The sequence below is a fragment of the Stegodyphus dumicola genome, chromosome 1 (genome assembly GCF_044657685.1).
Source record: "Stegodyphus dumicola isolate Sdum_Otavi_A_Nest chromosome 1, ASM4465768v1".
Taxonomy (NCBI): domain Eukaryota; kingdom Metazoa; phylum Arthropoda; class Arachnida; order Araneae; family Eresidae; genus Stegodyphus; species Stegodyphus dumicola.
Window position 1 is genome coordinate 218678198 of NC_140768.1, and position 22553 is coordinate 218700750.

The window sequence follows — 22553 nt, forward strand, 5'->3', positions numbered from 1 at the left end:
AGTCTTTATTCTGAGGGCCACCTGTATGGCAATAACTGCAATGCATGCCTTTTTATGTTGCAGAAAATCACTTTGGTGTTTATTTTATGGGGGGGGGGAAAAGACGATTAATGATGCTACTGAAGCATGTCTGAAGATAGTAAGAATATATTTAGTATTTAATCAAACTGAAAGTCCAAGTAACCACAACAGTGGCATAAAAAAAAAAAAAAAAAAAAAAAAAAAAAAAAAAGAGTTAGCTACCTTCAAAAATAGGTGGATTGTTGTAGTATGTGAATCCTGTTTTTCATGTACTAAAATGCAAAAAACATAAAAAAGATGATGCTAAACAATTATTATAAAAGTTTTTTATGTATTGTAATGTCACTAAAAGCAGAAAGAAAGGGCTGTGAAAACTATTCAAACTCACTTGATGACAGAAAAGACTGTATCATAGAGATATAAAAATTCAATCTGAAGAAGCATTATGGATGAATTAGGTGTAATGATGTTTCTGCAAATTTATTTAACACTCCAAATAACTTGCTTCTAATGATTTGCTGACCATTCATTCATTTTTCTTCCATTGTTGATATTTCTTTTGCTGCCATAGATTCATATATGATTTTTCTCACAATCTTAGTCAGTAGTTAATAGTCTTCTCTTTATCATTTTTGAAACTTATGATAATTCCTGTCCCATTCAGTTTACTTTTGAAATCTCAGTGATATTCTTCTGTTTTTGAGATATATATTTTATTCTTATGTCATTAACTGATGTTTTATACTGTTTTTTCTTTTCCTTGCTTTGCTTTTTAGTTACTTTCTTTAAAAGCATGAATAAAGTTTTTGTATTCATGATTTAGTTATTGTTCCATTGTGCTTTTACCCCAGGGAGGACCAAATTCACATAATTGATAACTGCCTTCTGCAGAATAAATACCACATTAATTTCTTCCAGTTTCAAGTGTCATGTATTACAGCTACTGTCATTTGATTGTTCTCCAGAACAAGGCGGTCGCGAACACTTAGCCGACGGGACACTTAACCGACACCAGTTAGCCGACAAGACATTTAGCCGACAAGGACACTTAGCCGACATGGACACTTAGCCGACAGGACACTTAGCCGACAAGGACACTTAGCCAATAGGGCATTTAGCCAACACGGACACTTAACCGACAGGTCATTTAGCCGACAGGTCATTTAGCCGACAGGACGTTTAACCGACACGGACACTTAGCCGACAGGACATTTAGCCGACACTGGCACTTAACCGACAGGACATTTAGCCGACACGGACACTTAACTGACAGGTCATTTAGCCGACAAGGACGCTTAGCCGAAAGGATGTTTAGCCGACACGGACAGTTAGCCGACAGGACATTTAGTTGACACGGAGAGTTAGCCGTCAGGACATTTAGCTAAGGGACATTTAACTGTCAAGGCATTTAGTCAACACTAAGCCGACAGTGAAGTTTAGCTGACACTTACCCAATAATTATTCAAACTTACTATGGATTACAAAATTTCTCGACTTCATCATTCGAAGTAAGTTCAATATCTAAGTTATTTTTTTCACTATAAGTAAAATTTAGTTTTCGATTCTTAAAGATCTCATATGTGCTGTTAATTTAGCATTGTTTGACATGTATCGTGCTGTTTGGTGTATATTAGCCAAATTGAAAAAGGCGCTGAAATTTCTCGTCAGGGAATATGAATTAAATTTCGAAAGGAAAAAAGAATTTTTTTAGCTAAGTACGACGGTCACTTAATTAAATTTAATATGGGATCTTCAAACATTATCTGTAATCCTTCTTCATTTAATCAACTGGGTTCTTTTGAACACTTTCACATGATTAATAATTTCCCTTGTTTACTTGTTCCTTGATAATAATTTTCAAAAATTTCGCTCTTTCAAATTTCTAATATCTTTATGTTTCATTAATATTTTAACTCATCACATCATGTTACATTCTTTCTCTTACAGGCCCACCAGTGGCCGAGCGGTAAAGTCGCTGAACACTGGTACTTCGGTCCGAGGTTCAAATCCCGCGAACAGGCTGGCTGCATGGGCGTTTTCGTGGTTTTCCCAATGTGTAACGTGTATACGAGCCAGTTTCTCTTAGAAAGTCCTCCACGAAGGCATCCCTTCCCTTAGGCAGATAGCCCTCGAGGCTTTGCCATAATCACACACACACACATTCTTTCTCTTACAAAATTGTTTGGCTCCACCCACTAATGAAATTTCCTTTCTCTGTCCTATGAAGCGACGCAGTCGCAGATGTAGGTATTCAAGCATTGTTATTACCCTGTATATAGCAAGTGAAATTACTGAGCATAACTTTTCCTGTGCTAGCATTAAGTTCAGGAGATTTGAATGTGAAGCATTCAGATACCATTTTAGCAAAATAGGAGGTGATGAGCAATTATATTCGTAGGGAGCAATTATAGTTATTTGGCAAATACTGTTTAGGCATAACTTGGTTGTAGGAATATCGTGCGAGAATCCGCAGTGAGGTGGGATCATTCATTTCGTGTTACGAAGCACAGTTACTGGAGAGACATCGTAGGCTAGACTGAACTGGCTGCTGTCCTCAGCGTAATAGGAGTAGACCGTTCTGAAATATCCGAATAATGCAATAAAAATTATTGTTATTCTTGAATTATATTTTATATAGAAACATATGGTGGTGAAGGTTAGTTTAGCAAATATATTTTATTTTGTTATCAGAAACAAATAAAAAAGTGAATTTGTAAGACAAGCAAAGGTATAAATTATTTGTGACTATAATTTGCAGTTCATATCACCATTCTTGAGATAAAAATATTGTGACATTTTTTTTTATCACGCCTCTCGCTTAAAATACTTACTTAGGTTAATGTTTATTGCCCTAAACTACTGCATAATGTTTAATTTAGAAGTAAAGTATTCTTTAAGATTTTGTTTTATTCATAACTGAAGCTGCAGAAGGAGGGGCCACAAAGTAGGGTGGAGCAAAGCAACACATCGTGAAAAGTCACCGTAATGTAGTGCCATCTAACGATGCTAGATTTAACTATATCTGTCATGTAAATAGATATTATTTACTATGTTTTGAAAGTCGCGATCTGTAATTTGCAATAATCTATGTTATATTAATGTTTTCTTTATAAAATATAACTGGCCCACCAGCGGCCGAGCGGTAAAGTCGCTGAACACTGGTAGTTCGGTCCGAGGTTCGAATCCCGCGAACGGGCTGGCTGCATGGGCGTTTTCGTGGTTTTCCCCATGTGTAACGTGTATACAAGCCAGTTTCCCTTAGAAAGTCCTCCACGAAAGGCATCCCTCCCCTTAGGCAGATAGCCCTAGTGTGCTTTGCCATAATTAAATACACCACACCATTATAAAATTTAACTTTTCTCAATATCTGTTAAAAATGTATAAATTTTCATTTCATTTTTCATTCATTTTATTTATTATTTTTTTTTCTCTTTCATTCCTTCTCTTTCTCGTTTTTTGGTTAGGTTTCTCATTTTTGGTTTTCCTAACAGAAGTAATTTTGGTTTGTGTAATTACGGCAAAGCCAGAGGGCTATTTGCCTAAGGGGAGGGATGCCTTCGTGGAGGACTTTTCTAAGGAAAACTGCCTCATATACGTGTTACACATGGGAAAAACCATGAAAACAGCCTCCCTGTTCGCGGTATTCAAATTCGAACTGAATTGCCAGTGTTCAGTGACTTTACCTCTCGGCAGCTGCTGAGTCTAACAGAAATAGAGCAACCGTTTTACTTAATATATAACCAGTCTCTTCCAATTAAAATTGCCTTTTTAGGCTAGAACTTTGTTAATACATTCAGGAAAATGGGCACCAAAAATTTTCCCATAACCATGTAGCTAACCATGTAGCATTACCATGTTCTTTTGCAGCTTCAGTTATGAATAAAACAAAACCTTAAAGAATATTTTACTCCTGAATTAAACATTATGCACTAATTTAGGGCTATGAAAATTAACCGAAGTAAGTATTTTAAGCGAGAAGCGTGGTCAATAAAATGTTACAGAATTTTTATCTCAAGGATGGTGGCATGAACTGCAAATTATAGAGGTAACCAATAATTTATACCTTTGCTGGTCTTAAAAATTCACTTTTTTAAATTGCTTTTAATAACAAAATAAAATATATTTGCTAAACTAACCTTCACCGCCATATGTTTCTATAAAAAAGTATAATTAAAGAATAACAATATTTTTTATTGAATTATTCAGATTTTTCATGACAGGGAAAGGAAATATCATTAGTGGCATTAGCCAAACGATTTTTAAGGGAAGTAATGTAACAGGACGTGATGAGCAAAATAGTAACGAAATGTAAATATATTAGAAATTTGAAAGCATTTGAAGAGCGAGATTGGAAAATAATTATCCTCAAGTAAACAAGAAAAAATATTAATGATGTAAAAGTTGATTAAATGAAGAAGCTTTACGGATAATTTTTGAAGATCCCATATTAAAATGTAATTGTGAATTACATTTTAATACAATTGTGAATTACATTTTAATACAGGAATTTGAAGTGACCGCCAAACTTAGCTAAAAAAATTCCTTTTTCCTTTCGAAATTTAATTCATATTCCCTGACGAGAAATTTCAGCGCTTTTTCAATGTGACCAATATACACCAAACAGCACGATACATATCACACAATGCTAAATTAACTCAATAATTCAAAGCGAGTATGAGATCTTCAAGAATCGATAACTGAATTTTACTGATAGGTGAAAAAAATAACTTAAATATAGAACTTAATGGAGAAGTCGAGAAATTTTGTAATTGATTGTAAATTTAAATAATTATTGGGTACGCGTCAGCTAAACATCACTCTCGGCTTAGTGTCCTGTTGACTAAATGTCTTGACAGTTAACTATCGCATAGCTAAATGCCCTGACAGCGAATTCTGTGTGTCGGCTAAATGTCCTGTCGGCTATTAATGTAATCCAGGTAATGCATCATTGTATGCCGGAAATGAGAGACAAAGTCAGTATGTAACTCTGTAAATCACGTTATCCATAGAATATGTTAACCAGCAAACAAGAATGTAATACTAAATATTAACAACCCTTGTATGGCCATGTAATTGCTCTTTTGAAAGACTCAAGGTTCAACTCTAGATATTGGTGGACGTGGTGCTACACCAATTAACTGACGGTAAAGGGGTGGTGCCCACGTCCCCCGTCGCATGTCTGTGTCGGCTAAATGTCCTGTCGGCTAAGTGTCCTTGTCGGTTAAATGTCCTGTCGGCTAAGTGTCCTTGTCGGCTAAATGTCTTGTCGGCTAACTGTCCGTGTCGACTACATGACCTGTCGGCTAAGTGTCCTTGTCGGCTAAATGTCTGTGTCGTATAAGTGTCCGTGTCGGCTGACTGGTGTCAGTTAAGTGTCCCATCGGTTAAGTGATTGTCGGCTAAGTGTCATGGACCCAGAACAAGGACAGTGGGAACATTTCTTTTTTTTTCCCCGCTGCATATATTTGCATTTTCTTTCTCAGCTCAAATTCTGTGTTAAATTATTTTTCATTTGATCTATAGATATTTCTGTTTAGTGAAACTTGAAAATTAAAAAAAGTATGCCAGTTTTCTTCACTATTATATTTCAACACCATATTTACTTGCGTATTCCTCCCTCCCAGTATTTTAGCACAAGGTTAAGAATACTTTTTAAATATTCATGTAGTTTTCTAAGTTGTCGAGAAATCAAGTTCCTCTAAATTTTAAAACGAACTCTTTCCATATAGTGGTTGTTTTCATCTTCTTAATTGATTTGCTAGTGGATTTTAGGTGCATGGGCTCTGATTGATGAAGCAATAATGCTGAAAATCTTCAAGAAAATGGGGATATCTCATGCTGTTTATAATTCTGAAAAGCATTACACATGGGAAGACAGACTAAATTATGAAGAAGACAATGACAGTGGGGATGATGGCAATGACCTACAGGCTGTAACAGATGACGTGGACTGTAGTTTAAGCAGCACTAAAAGATTTGGGATGTATGGAATGATAGTAGATAACAATAACAGTTGCTGAGATTCAAGATGCAGGAAAGTAGAAATGAAGTTATCTTATTGAGTACTATCGATCAAACAAAGCACCCCACTTGTTAGATATTGATGGTGACACATGTCACACAGCTAATAATGCAAAAAAATTTGCTTCATGTTTTGATAGATACTTAGAAGATTTGTTTGATGACATCTATTTTGATATGAAAAGCTGCAGTAAAAGAGAAAATTTTTTCAAAATCTGTGAATCCCTTGCCATTAAAAAACTTAAGCCCTTGAAGAGACCAGACCATAGGTGGGTGTACATTTTATGTGTTTTAGAAAGAATCAAAGATCTGTGGGATGCTCTTATTGCATTTTATTTTCACTTCTTGGATAAAACTGATAAAGGAGATTATTTTTCTTATGTTGAAACTGTATACAATAAAAGAAATATTTCTGCAGCTCAGAAAAAAATTGTTGAAGGGGTGTATTCGTGCTTGCATTCCCAACAACTCACAAAGGATGCTTTAGCTCGGAAAAAAAGAATACTGAATGGGTTATTTAATATGCAAAACAAAACTTTATTGCATATGGCATTATATTCAGCAGTATTACCAGAGTTCAACACATATATTAAATTACTTGAAACAAAAAAACCAATGCTTCATTTAATACATTCCAGTATTTATAAATTGATGGCAAAATTTTTCTCTTTTTTTATGAAGCCAGAAAATATAGAGTACACATCTTATAATGATTTATTAAAGGTTGATGTCACAAATCCAGAATTCCATCTACCTAGCAAAGTAATATTTACTGGTGCAGAAGCTTCCACTCTCCTGAAAAAATTATCAAAAAATCATCCAATAGCAAAAGAATTCCAAATTTCTCTGATGAAAGCTTATACTAATACAGCACAGCATATGAAACAGAAATTACCCCTTAAAAATTCATATCTAATTAGTTTTACAGCATTAGATCCAGAGCTAAGAGGTAAAACCAGTACAATATTAGCTTTTGAAAAATTATCATCTTTTATGTCCCATATTTTTAGTGATAATGAAAAGTCAAAAGTAGAAGCTGAAATAAGGTTATACCAGAGTGATATTGATATCACCAAAGAAATGCTCTATACATCTGATGAAAGTGGAAATCAAGTCAAGTGTACAATTGATAAATATTGGTCTAAAGTTTTTAATTTAAAAGATGATTTCACAAATGATTATAAGTATCCTACATTGGCTAAATTGGTCAAAACCTGCCTTAGCTGCTTCCATGTCCCATTAGTGGAAAGTGCATTCAACTTAATGGATACACTTGTCACTGACTATAGAACCTCTCTTAAGATTGATTCCCTAGATGCAGTGCAGACTACTAAATATGATTTAATGGCTTCTAAAGAAACCTCGTGTGAAAAATATGGCTCAAAAAATCCAATGACTGATCCAATTCACAAAGATCTCTTACTGAATATGAACAGAAGTTGGAAAACATATCAGGAAGACTTAAAAACATGTATTTCAGATGAGTCACCTATAAAAGTCTGAAAAACCTTCTACATTAGCAGAAAAGCAAACTGCTTCTACCTCTGCATGTGCAGTTGAGGAAATTTCTTCAACTGTAAATGAGGAAAATAAAAGTCAACCTTCCTGCAATTATGAAGTTCACCACAAAAGAAAGACAAGCCCACAAACATCTGAAAATAAAAAAAAGCAGCAGAAATTAGATAATTTTTTTTTAAAGAATTAATTCAGGTAATTTAAAATATTTACATAAAATGTAGTAGTTTATATGTTTGAAAATTTATGGTAATTAATTTTGCAAAAAAAAGTAATTCATTGAACTTTTATAATTAGGTCATTCAATTCTTCATAATTGTAATTTTTTATTTCTCTCCCCCCCCCCTTCTCAAAACTCCAAAATGTCGGTAGTAAGTCCGTAAAAGTTTCAGGGGATTTTTTGGGGTCCCACAAACACCCCTGTATTACTATGCATTTGTATTGGAATGTAGGTTTCATTTAAGTAAATAGTATCGCGAAAGTTATCCATAGCTTATCTAAACACTTTTCTTTCATGATATTCTTATGTAATCATATCCATTTGAAATGAAATTATTTGCATAATTTTTCCCTTTTGATTTTCATACCGTAAAATTAATTTAAAAAAGGAAGGGAAAATATACTAGTAAATATGGTATACAGTCAAAAGTCGTTAATTCCGACACCCATAATCCGGACCTCAAAGCTACAAACTTTCTGCGCATGCGTAGCATTGACACATGCGCGTAAGACCTTTACGGCTGCGAATATGCGTGTGCACATGCGCAAAATATGTTTACGAATGCGCGTTTAATGTATAACGGACGGTATAAGCTAAGCTAAAATTATATAATTCAGTTAATGTTGCAGATTGCGTTGTTCCTTAATCTTCGAATTGGATCCGGCTTATTATTTTTTGCTGAATGTTAGAACAATTTTATAAAAAAAAAAGCTTGAACTTTCGATTATGTCAAATAGAATTTCTGATATATATTTACTAATATGTAAAGGATCTACAGAGCGAAAGTATGTTTCGAAGTCCATTAAACAAAAAGTGGAATTGCTACAAAAAATGGATAAAGGATAATGGATTTGTTTATCTAACCATTCCGAAATCTGTTTATCAATTTCACGCTGCTCTGCGTGTGTGGGGGGGGGACGTCGCGGCACGCAATGAACTGGAAGTTGATCTGTGAGCACTATCCTTATTTTCAGGGCAGGTGTTTTTATTTTATTTGGCTTATAATTCCTTACTAAATGTAGTATTTCATCTCGATGTACTCCGTCTTTGATATGATTTAAATCAAATTCCTCGTCATTATAATTCGCTTCCGATAGCGAAGAAAGTGACACAGAAGTGACTTTCTTCGAAAACGGAAGAATTTCGATTGACAAATTAGTCGGTATTCTCGACACAGCAATTATAGGACTTGAACAGCGGAACTTTGTAACTGAAGAAGAAATAATGACTGTTTATAGAATTAAAGAGAAAGTATTATCACATAAAAAACAAAGCAACTTAAACAACTTACATTGAAAGAAATGTTTAATAAAGTAAACAAATAAATATTAAGCTTTTTTTTTTTTTTTTTTTTGTAAATTTTGATACGCTTTAGATCATAATTGTTCTTTATTTCATAAATTATGGTTTCATATTTTTAATTTTATAATTTCTGCATCGCATCTTACCAGATTTAAACTGATGATCTATATTCCGGAAAAATCGATAATCCGGAATCGCCGAAGTTCCGACGAGTCCGGATTAACGACTTTTGACTGTATTTGTTTTATTCTGTACGACTGGAAAATCATACATTTTCAAGCATATTATAAAATTAAATTCCAAATTATGAAGATAAGAAAAGTTTTAGTTGAATGAAAAATGTTAAGTGACAATTTAAGTTGATTAAATAATTTATAAATTTCACATAAGGTACCATATGATGAACATCACGTGAAGTATATATCACAATTTAAAATTTAAAAAGAAAACCGACAGATCAAATGTCATTCATATATTAGAACTTTTAAGTTTGACTTTTTTATTGTTTGTAATTTATAATGTGCAGATGAATATAAATTAGTAAATTAAATAAGCTGGTTATTATTAAAATATTAACAGTATTTTTGTAATAAAATAATATAACATTAAATTATGATGTAAAAACTGTTATGTGCTTTCTTTACTGTTTATTTTGTAGACAAAACCTAATTTGCCATTCAACTAAAGATGATGTTATGTGTATTGCAGCAAAAGAGCTCCTTAATGCTGAAGATGTAGAGTTCAGTGAAGAACAAAATTATTTTTCGGGTATAACTATTAAAATATTGGATGATGTTATGTGTATGGCAGCAAATATTTAAGTGCAGAATCGCCCACTGCTTGGCACGTTTTTCAAAATCGCCAACTTGGCGCGCTCTCGCATCTTGTCTCCTGGATTTCCAACCCCTCCAGAAGAACAAGGCGCGACATTTATAATGGCGAACAGTTAAAATATAATCATCATTCATCAAACAATATTTTTACCTGGTCTCCAAAACACTGGCATTCTATACAAACAAAAAGTCCTAAACAGTAATTATGCGGCCTAAAATTGAAGCTGGCTACACATTCAATAAGTCCATAATCAATGGTCAAGAAAAACACCTGAAATTTAAATCAAGTTCTTGAAAACACTTAAAACCGGCCTAACTCCGTTTGCACAAGGAATCGCCGCTCACGTATTTTTAATTGCCGCCTTTATTGAAGAACATGGATGCCGCCCACGGCAGTCACTCACATGGTAGCCTCTGGAACCAAGGAACTTTATTCTGGAACAGCCATCCCGCAAACCGGAACCAACCAAGGAACTTTATTCTGGAACAGCCATCCCGCAAACCGGAACCAAGGCACTTTATTCACTGGACTGCATGCATCCTTCTGAAGGGGCTGGAAACCGCTCACTCAAGTGCCAGGAAAGCAGGAACTAGAAGGGTTGAGCCAGAGCGACGCAAGATACTTATAGCAGAAGTAAGAATGACGTCATCTGACGGCAACCAATCAGCTATCGGCACGAATCGGCTTTTCAGATGACGTAACATCACGTTTCGTTTTTGCATCTTAATTAGATTGAAACAGTCCGTTCTCAATGCAAACAGTGGCAGCAAGAAAAAGAAGTAGAAGTAACTACTATATTACATTAAAATAAGGACTAAACTAAATAAACATTTCAAGGAGGAGAGATGATGCAGTAAAAGGTTTAAAAATAAGCTATGTTTTCCAACACAAAAACATAATTTTAAAAACTCAAAATAAAAATACGTTCACTTACCTAAAAAGGGTTAATCCACTCCGCTCAGCCAAAAAACGAAAAGTAACAAATTCTCGAATTATTTTTTTAAATAACTGCACCTCTACCATGTATTATCGTCTACACCAATCAGAAATTCTAAATTTTAAAATACATACTGAGAACGTGCGAAAATGCTGTGAATTTCGCGCTCAAAAGAAATTTTCAATTTAAAATACATACTGGGCATGCGCGAAAATGCTCTAAAATTCGCCTTCCAGAATGGCAAAATTGACTTAAATACCATTTGGCGCATTTATCAATCTTGTAAAAAGCGCCAAACACAACGCGCCAAATAAGTGGGCGATTCTGCTCTTTAGCCAAAATATTCTACCTAAAATCCTTTCTTTTGACTCTTTTTATAATTACAAAAATTTTTTTATCAGTTTTGTCTATAATTGCCACTTTTGTCTTTAAGTATGACTGTGTTATGACTTTAAGTATGACTGTGTTTTTAATTTAGTATATATCCAGTGTCTGTTAGTTAAAATATATTTTGTAATTAATTTTATACTAGTGCAGAATTTGTTTCAGTTACACTCATGTCCTTAAATTAAGGATAATTCAAAGTAATGCGAAAACCAAACTCTAAAATAAATATATCACCTGTAAAATCACTACACACATCTTCAAGAATCATATGCAAATTTCAGGAAGTAACCAAATGACACCGATGGTACGTCACAATAACGAGAGTGTAAGAGAGTGATATATAAGGAATACAGGCAAAGAAGTAAAATTGTTCGCAGGCACTTTATAAGCATTTCAGTGCAATAACCGAATAGTTATGACACAAAGGACGCATTTGGATGATTTTTTACGTGGTAGAATTATCGGCTGTCTGGAATGTGGGCGTACCCAATCGGCAGTATCAGACGAACTTGGAATTGCCCAGAGTGTCATCTCCAGACTTTGGTAACGATTCCAAGATGATGGTAATGTGAGTAGACGTTACAGCACAGGTCGCCCTAGAGTTACAACGCCGAATGAGGACCGGTATTTGGCAGTTACTGCCAAAAGAAACAGGTGAAGCACAGCCTCAGACCTGTCTCATCAGCTCTCTTCAGCCACTGGTACGGCAATTTCAAGGCAGACCGTGTACAGACGCTTAGGGCAGATTGGTCTATATGCTTGTAGACCTGTCAGATGCGTTCCACTTACTGCAACTCACTGTCGCCTGCGGTCAGCCTGGAGTAGAGAGCATGCATTGTGGACACCGCAACAGTGGGCTTGTGTGATGTTTTCCGACGAGTGCAGGTTTAGCTTGCAGTCTGATTCTCGCCGGACTTTCATATGGAGAGCTCCAGGTACCCATTACCACCAAGAAAACATCACTGAACGACACCATTATGGTGGTGCAGGAGTGCTCGTTTGGCGTGGAATTATTCTGGGTTCCAAAACTAACCTGCATGTTCAAACTGGAACCATGACAAGCCAAATCTATCAGGGACATCATTCTGGAACAACATGTACGTTTGTTTCGGGGCGCCATTTGAACACAATTTGTGTTTATGGATGACAATGCCCGTCCTCACCATGCAAACATTGTAAGCGAATGCCTTCAATCGGAGGATATCACCCGTATGGACTGGACAGCATTCTCACCAGACTTGAATCCAGTAGAGCACGTGTGGGACATGCTTGGCCGACAAGTTGCAGCCCGTCAACCTTCTCCTACATGTGTACCATAACTTCGGAGAGCATTGCTTTTTGAATGGTGTAATATCCCCTAAGATCAGATCGATAATTTGATACTCAGCATGCCTAGGCGTTGTACAGACTGTATTGCATCGTCTGGGAGACATACAATGTATTAACAATCATACCAACCATGTAATATTGGTTTTTTGTAAATAGTTTTTTTTTTTTTTTTTTAATTTGCTCCAGGGAGAAAAATCACTAATTTTTTAATAATATCAAACATATAGCATCTTTTTTTGCTCTTTACCTCTTGTTTAATAAATAAGCTTTACAAATAAGTCCAATTTGTTTTGCTTCTAACTCTTCCTTTACCTGATTTTGCATTATCCTTAATTTATGGACATGAGTGTATATTCAGTATTACTGTAAGTTATATCTATCATTATTTAGATTTTTCAAATTAAGTAATATTTTTGTAAAACTGTAAACTATTAAATAAATATTTTTCCTGCATATGCACAAAAAAGGAATTTAAAATTGTATATTTCTGTCCATAAAAGTCTTTCTATGGCCTTTAGTTTTCAACCCTTTTTTTTTTTTTTGTCATAGACATATACTCAGGGTTGCCATGCTACTTGAAAAAACCTGAAGACTGGGAAAAGTCCAGGAATTTAAATATTTTAATCAGAATCTGGAAAAGTCAGGTATTTTCATGCGGCGATCCCCCAGAAAAGCGATATTTCATGCCAATTTTGGAAGCGATCACTGTTTTGGCAAACTGTGTATCACATGAGCATCATAAGCGCAGCTGGCGTGGAGCCAATTTTCGCAGCGCCAATCAGATTGTGTTACAGAAAGGCAAAGCAAGTTTCCAGCACCTTTTTTTCCATAAATCCCTTGAATATGTTGCGAGCAGCTGACATAGAGGCAATTTTCGATGTGCCAATCAGATAGTCTTTCAAAAAAGCAAAGCAATTTTCGAGTAACCTCCGGAATATGTTACAGCATGAGGATCATCTGCTCATGGTGCATATCATCAAGCACTCAAAGGCAAAAAACAGTGTGATAGTAAACATATATATATATATATATATATATCTGGACAAAAAGGAAAGCACAAGCAAATATAAAAATTTTGGAGTCAAAAAAAAAAAAAAAAAAAAAATTGAGCAGAGGTGTTTCTTCAATTGACTTACAAATTGCGAGCTTAAAAATAAGAAATGATTTTTCATTAGTATTTTTTCTATTAATAGTCTTTGTGTGTGTGCGTCTTGATTTCTAATAAAAAATTATATTTAATTTTTATTATAGGTGCTTATATTAAAAGTTTGTCATGTATGTTGACTGCTTTAAAAAATGTTTATATATATATATAAATTTTAACAAACATGTAAAAAAGCAAAATTAAAGTTAAAATAATTTTAAAAGTGTGCAAACAAATAAAAGATTTAATTTTAATTTGCGAACTAATCTACAATGTCATTTAAATTCAATTAGCAAACCAAACCATGACAAAAATTCACCAATTTAGCAAATTAAAATTAATCTAAATATTTTTTTAAATGCATAAGTGAGTGTCTGTTGAGCAGGCAGGAGACAGACTTATCAAGGGGAAGTTGCCTCCAAACCTAACTCTTCAATCATTCAATTCGTGTTTCGTCATTCATGCAGGCAAGGGTAAAAGTCAAAATCAAAAATAAATACATAGTGAAGAAAGTCCAAAAAGAAATACCAATAAAGTGGTACCTTGAGAAATTAGCAATTAAAAATTAAAGGAAAATACCAATAATGAAGTATTTTGAGAAATAAGCAATATAAAGTCTTGTATTAAATTAAATTTTTTTTTAAATTAAATTTTCAGAAAAATTAATTTAGAAACCAATGCATTTTAGAAACCCTTGTCTACAGAAACCTCCCCGACAAGAATATGCATATCAAACAAAAAGGAACTAGACATAATTTATATATACCAAAAGAAACTAAAAAGAACTAATTCATAATTTATAAAAAAACAAATATATACTTAAAAATATGATTATATATCTAGAAAATACTTAAATACTACATAAAAAATACTTAAAAGCAAGTAAATAGTAAGTTTTAATTCTAACTTACCTACCATATTAGCGTTGGGGTCTGCAAAAGTATTTCTTAAGTGATGTAAGTGTGTTCTGCAAATTATATAGATGGCGCTAATGTAAGTAAAGTTGAGTGCCAAGCTGCTATTTTTGTTTTATTAAAAATTTTGTAAAGTTTAATATTAAAATATATAAATCTAGAAATAATCAAAGAATATCCTAAAAGTATGTAATTCAAGTTCTAAATAGTAATTATAGTTTTCTAAATATGTAATTATATTTTTAAGTATACAATTGTTTTTTATAAATTATGAATTAGTTCTTTTTAGTTTCTTTTGGTATATATAAATTATGTCTAGTTCCTTTTTGTTTGATATGCATATTTGTGTCGGGGAGGTTTCTGTAGACAAGGGTTTCTAAATTAATTTTCCTGAAAATTTAATTTAATACAAGACTTTACATTGCTTATTTCTCAAAATATTTCATTATTGGTATTTTCCTTTAATTTTTAATTGCTAATTTCTCAAGGTACCACTTTATTGGTATTTCTTTTTGGACTTTCTTCACTATGTATTTATTTTTGATTTTGACTTTTACCCTTGCCTGCATGAATGATGAAACACGAATTGAATGATTGAAGAGTTAGGTTTGGAGGCAACTTCCCCTTGATAAGTCTGTCTCCTGCCTGCTTAACAGTTATTCACTTATGCATTTAAAAAAAAAAATTAGATTAATTTTAATTTGCTAAATTGGTGAATTTTTGTCATGGTTTGGTTTTGCACTTGATTTACTTATGCTAACTGAATTTAAATGATATTGTAGATTAGTTCGCAAATTAAAATCAAATTTTTTATTTGTTTGCATATTTTTTTAATTATTTTAACTTTAATTTTGCTTTTTTACATATTTAAATATTTGTTAAAATTTAAATTTCATTCCTTGCAGCAATGGCACAAAGAATTAATTAAATTTGTATTTAAATTCATTTATTCTTTTGAAACAATATATATATATATAAATTTAAACAAATTTAAATTTAAGTTTTAACAAACACGTATAAAAGTAAAAAAGTAATAAAAGTAAAAAAGCAAACATTTAAATTCCCAGTTTTTTAAAATTTTCCTGTCCAAAAATTGAGTTAAGAATTTTTACTTTAAAAATTCACTGTATTGTAGGTTAGCTGCCTCTTTACTTTTATAATGGCTTGTATCAATCACATAAATTGCCATAAATGTCATTCTAGCAAATGACTTACTTGTAAAGTTAGCAATATGCCTTTTAATATCACAGCCACTAAACAACTCCGCTTTTGAAAAACTTATAATTGCATTTATCTCATCACTTGTAACATGAAATCTTAAATATGTTGGACACACCAAAAATAGTCTTAGTATTAGAATTAACAACCACAGAGCACACATTAAAAATTTTTCAACTACTATTTTTAACACACTTAATACAGCTGAATTAGAACATTTTCAAATACATGATTTCAAAAAAATTAATATTCAAATTTTGGACATTGTGCCTGAATACAAAGTTAGATTATTTCAAGAGTCACTCTACATGCTTAAATTCAAAACACTTTACCATTATGGACTCAATACATTCAACCAACACATTAAATTAAATTCTGAAATTCCAACTTAAACCATTTTAAATTATTCAGTAAAAAAACATTATGAGGAACCAGAGCAGGTAATGAACAAAAAAAAAAAAAAAAAAAAAAAAAAACTTCTTTCAACAATAGATACAAAAAAGTTAAACGATAATATTAATAATTACTTTCTATCTGATAATATCACTAAAAATATAATTACTTGGTTGCATACTTGTAAGCACAGTTTCTTAAAATTACTTATAAAATTTGTAAAACAGCATTTTACAGGGCACATTATTATCAAAGACCTTATTATTGACTTTTGCAATTATAAGTTCTCTACAAATAACAAATACAATAAATATTACTGCAAAATCAATTTCCTTCATCCTAACTATGATCATATTCAGTTTAGCAAAATTTTCAGAAAAAGTCAACAACTTTTTTTAACTACTAAAGTACAGATCTCACCAGCTTTCAAGTATCAAATAAAACTATAGTAAATTGCTAATTAACCACCATGAATTAGCTTCTGTAGCCCATTGATACTGCAAAGAGCTTCAATACAAAGATTTCATAGATAAATTTCATCAACTTATTATTACAGGCAGTTTAGCAATAGTTCAAAACCAACATTTAAGAATTTTAATGGAAAAAGGTACCAAATTTAGACCAGTACTAAAAATAAACAAACATCACGGTTTTAAAAGTTTCGTAAAAAATATAGACGAATTTATAGTTAAAACTAGTTTCAAATTAAATATTCCAAATTCTACCTTTATGGCTTGGAAACATGCAGTACAGTCAAAAGTCGTTAATCCGGACTCGTCGGGACTTCGGCGATTCCGGATTATAGATAATCAGTTTAAATCTGGTAAGATGGCATGCAGAAATTACAAAATTAAAAATATGAAACCGTAATATATGAAATAAAGAACAATTATGATCTAAAGGGTATCAAAGTTTACAAAAAGAAAAAGCTTAATATTTATTTGTTTACTTTATTAAACATTTCTTTCAATGTAAGTTGCTTCGTTTCATGTGATAATACTTTCTCTTTAATTCTATTAAACAGACATAATTCCTTGTTTAGTTACAAAGTTCCGCAGTTCAAGTCCTATAATTGCTGTGTTGCGAATACGACTAATTTGTCAATCGAAATGTTTTCGTTTTCAATAACCTCTGGGTCACTTTCTTCACTATCGGAAGCGAATCATAATGACGAGGAACTTGATTTAAATCATATCAAAGGCGGAGTTCATCGAGATGAAATACTACACTTAGTAAGGAATTATAAGCCAAATAAAATAAAAACATCTGCCCTGAAGATAAGGATAGTGCTGACAGATCAACTTCCAATCCGCGGCGTGAAATTGATAAACAGATTTTGGATTTCAAAACATACTTTCGCTTTGTAGATACAAATTACATATTAGTAAATATATATCGGAAGTTCTATTTGACATAATCGAAAGTTCAAGCTTACTTTTATGAAATTCGAATCCGGATCGAATAATTCGAAGATTAAGGAACAACGCAATCTGCAACATTAACTGAATTAGATACTTTTAGCTTAGCTTATACCTCAGTTACACACTAAACGCGCATGCGCACAAACATATTCGCAGCAGTAAAGGTCTTACGTGCACTCTTAAACGCCTGTGTGCATGCGTGAACGTGACGTATGCGCAGAAAGTTTGTAGCTTTGAGGTCCGGATTATAGATCATTCCGGATTATGGGTGTCCGAATTAACGACTTTTGACTGTATTAGAAGAATTCAAGCAAAGAATTCGAAGAATTGAATTTAATAGCAATTTACAGTGGAATATTCTCATTCCTCGTTTACAGGATTTAAAACAAAAGTTCATAATTACCAAAATTGACAAAGCAAATAGCACAATATGAATTTTTTTTTATGTCTCATTAATTAATACTGAACTAAATAATGCCATTACTTACAAACTACAAGAAAATGTTATTGCAAAAAAGCTAAAAGCATTTCATAAGAAACTGCAAATTTCACAACCATCTAGCTACAATAGATTAGCAAATCTATATGCTCTCCCAAAATTTCATAAATCACCACTCTAATTTAGATTTATTGCTAATGGTACAAATAATTATAAAAAGAATATAGATTACATATTTGCAATTATACTTAAAAAATCTGTAATTTAATCCAACAACTCGTTAACAAACAACACAACTATAGTTGGATTATTTATAATAATGCTCCAGTTCTCAGCAGTTTTAAAAGTTTAACAATCAAGAACATTAACTGCTATGACTACTGCTATGAAAACCTTTGTACTTCTCTACCTTTTACTAGTTTAATGCAACTCCCACAACTTTTTCCTGACATACTTGATATCCTTTGTATTGAAAGATGGAATACTTATCTGAATTGTGCATTATTTAATAACTACATTAAATTCAATAATAAGATCTTTCAGCAAGTTAGAGGAATTCCTATGGGAGCAAACAGTTCTACACAAATTTGTAACCTATTTCTTTTTACTTTTGAATATAAATTCCAACTAAGTTTAAATAAAAATGAATTAAAACTATTTGCTCATACTTTTAGATATATAGATGATATTATAACTTTCAATAATAATTCTACTGAGCAATTCAAAATTTACCCAAATAGTTTAACACTTAATAAAACGAATACGAATCAAGATACTATTGAATACCTAGACCTGCAAATTATTAAACACAGCAAAATTAAATTATTTGATAAAAGAAGGAATTTCCATTTTCATACTATTAAACTAATTAATTGAAACTCTAATATTTCTAGAAAAGTAATAGAAAACATGTTTCATAGCCAAATTATCAGAATAAAAAATATATGTACTGAAATAGACAATTTAAAGGAAGAAATAATAAAGCTAATTAATGTTCAAGTTGATAACCAAGTACCACCAAAATTTATTAATTTATATATTAAAAAGTCAGGCATTGACTTTACTTTATAATTTTTTGGCTCTTTTTGATATGATAACATTATCTTAAACCTTAGCTGGAGGGTAATGAAGGATATAGAAGAGTAATTAAATTATCTTGTAAATTTTTATTGTAAATATGTATATTTAATCAATACTGGATTCTTTCCTTTTACTAATAAAGGGCCAACTCTTTTCAAAAGTCTCAATTATAGCCCAAATTGAGTGAAGATATTAATCTTCTTCTTCTAATTTTCCATACTTTAGCCAGTATTTAGTTAAGTTTTGATATACCAATTGAAATCAAGTTCATTAAACTTTTAATTTTTTCTTTCATTAAATATAACTTTTAATTAACTTCCTTAAGGAATTTTTGGGAAATTTCTGGAAATTTTTTTAGAGGACTTTGTTTCAAAAAATTTGGGGAAATTTTTAGACATTTTTAATTTTACTTTAAAACTTTAATTTTAAAAACATTTCAGTTTTACTTAATTACTTTAATTATTTGCAATTTTCACACAAAAAATTTTTCACATTACAAACAGTTTACATTTTTTAATTCACAATACCACTTAACTTTATTTTACTTCAAGCAAACTTACATCTCTTGATTGGCTCAGCTACTTAACTTCCTAAATAATTGATAATTACATACCTTTAGGATTTTTAATTTAATTTTTTCTAGATTTATTTTTATATATTTTAATTAATGTTTGCAAAAAAAATTTTAATCTAACAAAGATAGCAGCTTGACACTCAACTTTACCTACATAAGCCCCATCTATATAATTTGAAGAACACACTTACTTCTCTTTAAAAACACTTTTGCAGACCCCAACACTCATATAGTAGGTAAGTTAGAATTAAAACTTACTATTTACTTGCTTTAAGCATTTTTTAAAATTTTTTATGTAGTATTTAAGTATTTTCTAAATATGAAATTATATTTTTAAGTATTTATTTGTTTTTTGAAAATTGTGAATTAGTTCTTTTTGTTTCTTATTGGTTTATATGGATTATGTCTAGTTCTTTTTTAGTTTCTTTTTATTGATATGCATATCGTGTCGGGGAGGTTTCTGTAGACAAGGGTTTCTAAAATACATTGGTTTCTAGATTTTTTATTTTTTAAAAAAAGTTTAATTTAATACTTGACTTTACTTGCTTGTTTCTCAAAAGACTTCATTAGTATTTTCCTTTTAGAACTTTAATTCTTAAATGCTAATTTCTAAGGGTACCACTTTATTGGTATTTCTTTTTGGACATTCTTAACTTTTTACTTTTGGTTTTGACTTTTACCTTTTCCTGCATGAATGACGAAACACGAATTGAATGATTGGAGAGTTAGGTTTGTAGGCAACTTCCCCTTGATAAGTCTGTCTCGTGCCTACTCAACAGTCATTCACTTATGTGTTTTTAAAAAAAATTGTTTGGATTAATTTTAATTTGCGAAATTAGTGAATTTATTTTCATGGATTGGTTTTGCACTTGATTTGCTTCTGAATTTAAATGATATTGTAGATTAGTTCGAGAATTAAATCGTTTATATGTTTGCACTTTTTTTGAAATTTTTTAAAAAATTATTTTGGCTTTTTTTATTTTAGCTTTAAATTTGCTTTTTTACTTTTTTTACTTTTCTACGTGTTTGTTAAAATTTAAATTTAAATTTGTTTAAATTTAAATTTCATTCCTTGCAGCAATGGCGCAAAGAATATTTAATTAAATTTGTATTTAAATTAAATTTATTTAATTAAATTAAATTTATTCTTAAACAATATATATATATATATAAACATTTATTTAATTTGCTAAACAGAATTTAGCAAGTGTTGTAATATTGAGGTTATTGTTTGGCAATTATATATTATTTACTAGGATAGATATAACTGTCCCCCCATTGCCATTTAGTGAACAATAACTTCCATTCCAGAACTTAATCTAAAATAGTTTTAAAGCGATAAAGCTATCATTCTCGACATAATTTTATCTCAATTAATGGTGAAGAAAGTACAGTGTTTAAAACTTCCTAATTTGCATTAAAAAATCAACAAATTTTATTTCTGATTTTGTTTATTACTTAGATGGAATGTATTGCAGGTATTAAATTTCTTTTGCAAATGAAAGTTATTGAGGAAAACAACTATTATAGTCATATGGGGATTATACATATATATATGTGCATATTTATAAGTCATGTAATTGGCAAATTTTTGTATTTTCAAGTGGTGCCATAATTAATGTACCTGTAGCACAGCTAGCACACACTACATGGATAGACTGGAATTTTCTTAAAACATGCCTGGAAAAGTCAGGGAATTTCATTATCCTGTTTGAGTTGCAACCCTGTGTACTCTTAATTACAAAAGTCCATTAAATGAAAATAGTAAGCATGCTTTAACATTTTTTAATTTTAAAAATTAGTTTTCTAAAAGTTGCAAAATCTATTTATACACTGCTCCAATCTCCCTAGTTATATTTAATAAAAATTTATTCTAATTATAAAAAGTAAAACAGGAAAACTTTGACTTCCACATAAAAAATTGAGCACGATATTTAATTTCAAAGTTTAGATTTTTGTCATTTTTTTTAATCTTGCCTTGAGGAGTTGGTGAGAAAAAAAACCTGAATTATTCAAGGTTGCATTATTATTATTGCTGTATATTTATAAGTTTATTGCATACGATATGCAGAAACAATTTTGACACAATTTATATTTTCACATGCTAAACATATAATATTCTCATGCGGTTTTATTACTGTATAAAGTATTTACGTATTATCCTGCCAACCGTGAAATTTGGCCACTATGAAACTATGGAAATTGGCAGAGATCTTGTCAGATCTGTGGCAATCATTCCTGCAGAATTTGTAAAGAATTGACTTTTTTATATTTATTTAATAAACAGTATAAGGAATTCTTTGTTTAATAAACAATTAGTATTTAACCCACTTTATTTTTGCACTCTGTGAAACGCTTTCATTGATTTCTGTTATTTTGTTAGGCTGTATAGTTTTACTGGAAGCATTGTTTAGAGTGCTATGAGTACAAACTTCCTGCAAGTAACTAACTGTTCAATCTATTCCTGTTTTATCGGCCCTATTCAGCTAACCATATCATGTCCATAATTAGCTTTTTGTGATGGCATGATACCATAACTTTGAAAATAATCCACTGCTTGCTGTTTTGTAGAAGGCTGCTCTCAAACTTAAATCATATTTTTCAAAATGCAGGGAAAAAATACAGTTGTAAGAGTTAATTCCTTTCTATAAAAAGAAAAGGTGGCTTATCAAGAATCAGTTGGTGTTATATCAAATGAAAGCACAGGTGTTGTAATTGTGTTGTTAATGTCCCACTTATCCATAAATCGTATTGCTTAGCGACAGTTTTATGGTCGATGGAGTGATACTTGAGTACCCTTTATA

The 22553-nt window shown here is 31.6% G+C and overlaps 1 protein-coding gene across 2 annotated transcripts in view; it reads left to right on the forward strand.

Moving 5' to 3' along the window:
• Window positions 1-22553, forward strand: part of LOC118180577 (uncharacterized) — a 64911-nt gene that overhangs the window by 21837 nt on the left and 20521 nt on the right. For both annotated transcript variants that reach the window (XM_035349648.2, XM_035349647.2), the window contains exon 4: window positions 9738-9847. In XM_035349648.2, coding sequence (XP_035205539.1) covers window positions 9738-9847 — 110 coding nt within the window. The remainder of the gene's footprint in view (window positions 1-9737; window positions 9848-22553) is intronic.